The sequence below is a fragment of the Penaeus monodon genome, unplaced genomic scaffold, assembly GCF_015228065.2.
Source record: "Penaeus monodon isolate SGIC_2016 unplaced genomic scaffold, NSTDA_Pmon_1 PmonScaffold_2654, whole genome shotgun sequence".
In the NCBI taxonomy this organism is placed as follows: Eukaryota; Metazoa; Arthropoda; class Malacostraca; order Decapoda; family Penaeidae; genus Penaeus; species Penaeus monodon.
Window position 1 is genome coordinate 22,501 of NW_023656962.1, and position 4,980 is coordinate 27,480.

General features: G+C 37.8%; 1 protein-coding gene across 1 annotated transcript in view; it reads left to right on the top strand.

Moving 5' to 3' along the window:
• LOC119570418 overlaps window positions 1–4,219 on the top strand; it is a 4,420-nt gene extending 201 nt beyond the window's left edge. The window contains exons 2-4 of the mRNA XM_037918164.1: window positions 1,353–1,493; window positions 3,063–3,208; window positions 3,378–4,219. Of these exons, the coding sequence (XP_037774092.1) occupies window positions 1,353–1,493; window positions 3,063–3,208; window positions 3,378–4,036 (946 nt within the window). The 3' untranslated portion in view covers window positions 4,037–4,219. The remainder of the gene's footprint in view (window positions 1–1,352; window positions 1,494–3,062; window positions 3,209–3,377) is intronic.
• The last annotated feature ends 761 nt before the right edge of the window (window positions 4,220–4,980 follow it).

Sequence of the window (4,980 nt, forward strand, 5' to 3'; positions counted from 1 at the left end):
TCGAACTAGATTGCCGTCGTGACAGTCTTGAGTCGACGTCTAAACCATTCGGCCACCGCGGCCCCAGTAGAGATAGATATAGATAGATAGAGACTGTGAAGAGAGAGATTGAGAGAGAACTGAGAGAGAGAGAAATATACACACACACACAGAGAGACGTCCCAAACATATGACGTACAAATATATTTTTTTTGAATATAGAGGAGATATAGATAGATGAGTATATGATATATGGAGAGAGCAGAAGAGAGAGATAAGAGTATAGATTAGTGGTGTGTGTTGGGACGCTAATAGATGTAGATATATAGGTATATAGATACAACACACCCACACACACACACACAAACAGAGATACACGTACCAAATATAGAGATATGATTGGTTGGGGGGGTGAGAGAGAGATAGATATATATGTATAGAATATAGACGATAGTGATTATATATATATATATATATATAGATAATATAGAGAGATACATAGTCTGACAATACAGACATACAGACCAGATACGGACCAGAGGGTATAGATATATATATATATATATATATATATATATACAATTACATATTATATATATATATATATATAAAAATTATTTTTTAAAAATTTTATATATATATATACTAGTAATATATATTTTTTTTTTATATATATCATAATTATATATATATATAATTTTATATATATATATGTTTGTGTGTGGGTGTGTGTAAAAGGAGCAGATGTGAAGAGCGAAAGATATGAGAGAAGTTCAAGTAGAGCGCAAAGGCCAAAGGGCCTTTATGGATGAGCGGACGAGTGGGAGTGAGCGTGAATCCGTATGAAGAATCTAAACCAAGGGGAGATTCAATTTGTTAAGTCTATAAGGAATGCCACACTTATATATTATCTATTATTTATTATCATTGATTCATTATTACATTTAACATTTAAATACTTTGAATCTAGCAAATAATCGTGTATCAACAGTTTAATGTAATAATTAATAGTGACCAAACAAGAATGATACAGAGGGAATAAAACAGTATAACAAATAAAAGATGGTGGAAGTAAAGAAATTGAAACACAAAAAGATGGAAGATACTTAATAAATCAGTAACCGTCACAATTAACGAGGGGAGATTTCCCTGACCCCCCCCCCCCTGATTCACGGCCCTCGGTCAGAGGAGGACGCGACTTGTGTTGCCACCCGAGGGGGGCGGGTATTGCTGCGGGAGACAACCGACGCCCCTCAGGTAAGGATGTATTTCATATAACAGCTGTTTTAAATAACGTGAAGTAAAAATAAACGGCGGGAAGTGACGGGAAGTGGACATTGGAAAAGTCATTATTTAATGAGATTGTATAACAGGATCAAGACCGGACCAGAAGATAGGCTGCCCTACCTGCTGGCCGCTGCTTGCCTGCTGGCCCGCTGCCTTGCCTGCTGGCCCCCCGCTGCCTTGGCCTGGGCCGCCTGCCTTGCCTGTGGCCGCTGCCTTGCCTGCTGGCCGTACCTTGCCTGCTGGCCGCCGCCCTTGCCTGCTGTGGCCCGCTGTCTATCTGTCTGCAAGCGATCTGTCTATCTACCATAACATCATTTATAAGGTGTGAGTGTTGTGTTGGTCCACGCCATTTAGAGAGAAGTAATCTGGGTATAAATTGTGTTAATAAATTGATTGTTTCCATTATCTTCTGCAAGTGAAAAAAATGAAGCTATAATTAAAATGGAACTACTGGAGAAGGTGCAAGGACTGGTAAAGGCCCAGGCCAGCGTTAATAATTATTAACAAACTAAATAAGCCGCCTTTCAAATGGATACTATATATAGATATATATATATATATATATATTCTATATTATATATATATATAATATACATCTATATATTTAGATATATATATATATATATATATGCAATATACGTATTTTTTATAAAACGCATATATACATACATATGTATCTTGCATAAACATAATGTCTACACACACATATAGGGGTGAAATACATACATACATACATATATATACAACCCACACACAACACACACACACACACCACACACACACACACACACACATATATAATAATATATATATATATATATATTATATACTCTTATATATATATATATATGTATAATCGTGCGTGTGTGTGTATGTGTGTGTGTTTGTGTGGTGTGGTGTGTGTGTGAGTGCAGTGAGTGTGTGTGTGAATATACATATATAGTATCTAGATATTATATATATATATTATAAGTAATATATATCATGTATATATAAATATATATATACATTAATATTATATATCGCTTTTTGGGTGTATGTACATTACAACATATACAGGGGGGGGAATTTTTTTTTTTGTAATGCCAAAAAATTTTGGTGTGTATCGATATAATATATTAGACTATAATGTATATATGTATATATATATAAATATCTACATATTTATATAGATATATATACAAATATATATTATATATATAGATATATATCTATATATATATATTTATATATATTATATATACAAATAGATAACTACAAATATATATGCCCACACACATATGCATACAGTATATTAGAGATACATTAAGAATATATGTATATATTAAATTTTCTTTTTATATATATTATATATATATACTATATATATATATATATATATATATGATTTTAGACACCACACGCACACACGCACACACACACACACACACACAACAACACACAACACACACACACACACACACACACACGCACGACACACAACACACACACACACACACACACATATATATTGTGTTAGCTACGACGAAAATGAAAGTTATATTTTTATTTTTCTGGTTAAACGAAAGAAAGTTCACTTTTCTTATCCCAATGGCCATATGGTGCTAAATACAGAAAAAATAAAATAAGTTTTCAATTATCTGGACTCATATCGACAGTTTCATGTGGTCCTGCATGTAGGACAAAGGAAGCTAATCTTCTTTACCGAATTCACCAACCGTAGTGGTCATGGTCATGAGGCGCTGTATTTAGGAAAAATGAAAAGTAATTTTCACGGACCCGAATTCCCATATCAGGGGGTCAGGATATGGCGAAGGGAAAGACCACGCCCCTGTCCCTGTGCTCTCCGACTGCGGGCGAGATGTTCCTTGGATATATAAAGGGCGACGGGCAACAGTGCCCTGTAGACAACTCTTATCGGTGGGTCACTATGAATGCTTTGGTAAGTGTCGGGGTGACTTTTTCCCTTTTTTATCTAGCTGGTTAAAAACTAAATGTTGTTTTTCCTTTTTACTAGCTATGTGTTAAAAACTAAAATGTTTGTTGTTCGTATACATTTTGTAGGTATCTATCACGAATTGCCCCTTTTTCTTATCTAATATTGCTTTCAGATATGATTTCCGTGGCCGGCCCCCTCGTGGCTAGCGGCAGTGCCTCCTTGCTTGCGTACAACAGCGTTTATGGAGGACATCACGGCCTTCTTGGCGCCTATCCTTATGCAGGTTATTCTGGACTGCACCCTTATTCATACGCAGGTGTCCTTCCTGCAGCTGCTCCTCTCACCCTCAAAACACCTGTAATCAAGACTGTGGTTCCTGCACCTGTCTCTTACAACGTCGCTCCTGCACCTGTCTCTTACAACGTCGCTCCTGCACCTGTGTCCTACAACGTTGCCCCCTTCGCACCTGCAACACCTGTCCAGTCTCAGTACCACGCTCAGGACGAGATCGGCCAGTACTCCTTCGGTTACGCCGGCGGTCCATCTTCACGCGCTGAGTCTCGCGACGCCTTCGGTGTTGTCCGTGGTTCGTACAACTACGTGGACTCTGAGGGAAAGGTTCAGACTCAGCACTACGTGGCTGACGCCCTCGGCTTCCGTGCGTCCGGCACCAACCTTCCCGTGGCTCCCGACGCCCCTCTAGCCGCACTCCCCGGCCCAGTCCCCGAACCCGTCCAGGATACTCCTGAAGTAGTCGCCGCCAAGATCGCCCATCTGCAGGCCTACAACGAAGCCGCCGCTGCCGCCGCTGCAGCTCCCGACACCCGCTAGGGAGAGAGCTTCACTTGAACGACAAGGTCGATACAGTAGTGTGTAGAGCTCTCGCAACCAGATCTCTAGTCAGTTTGGATCGAGAGTTGACGCATTTCTCTTTCCTTTGAACAAGCTATGCTCATGTTCATGTATAGTCATATATTTCATTGATTTTCCATAATAAACTTATGTGTAAAAAAATATGTTGTTTTCAATGCAGATATAAATTCCCACTTTTTTACAACGGGTAATTACTGGGACACCTCAAGTAAGCGTTATGCATGTGTATGCAAAAAGTACACAATACTGCTTTTTTGTATTCACACACACACACTCACAAAGTTAATGTCTAGTGTCATGTTCACTAACGGCAGTTCCTGTTGCTTGCAGAACATAAAAACACAAAACGGAAAGGAAACAAGATCTTAGTCACCACCACCATAAAAACAATGCAACTGCCTCCCTTTTATGATAATTTTTCAGTTGCTGTAATGATTCTCCGATTCAGGGTATATATTTCTTATTAGAGATGACGAGGGTTAGTAGGAAAGGGGGTGGGGTATGATGATAACCATGGCCACGTCTTAAAATTTGTCTCAATAAATAAGAAAAGACTGATGATGTGCCGCCCCACGATTTTTTTTTTGATACGTTGTTTTCAGGATATTCACACTAAGAGCTTTCTTATTAATCCGTATGATAACAGCAAAATGAAAACACTTTATTAGAAGCTATGTAGTCTAAATGAAGATGATTGAAATGATTATGAAGATTTATATAAAAGTTGTAAGAGTGATAATGATAGTTCTGTTGACTATCTAATGAAAATAAAGGTAATCACAAGAATAATAAAAATAACACTATTACTTGTCTACAGTTACCGCGATGATAACATTAATAATGAGGAAATGGATGTGAATATAGGTATGTTTGTCACAATACTAATGACAGTATCAATAACA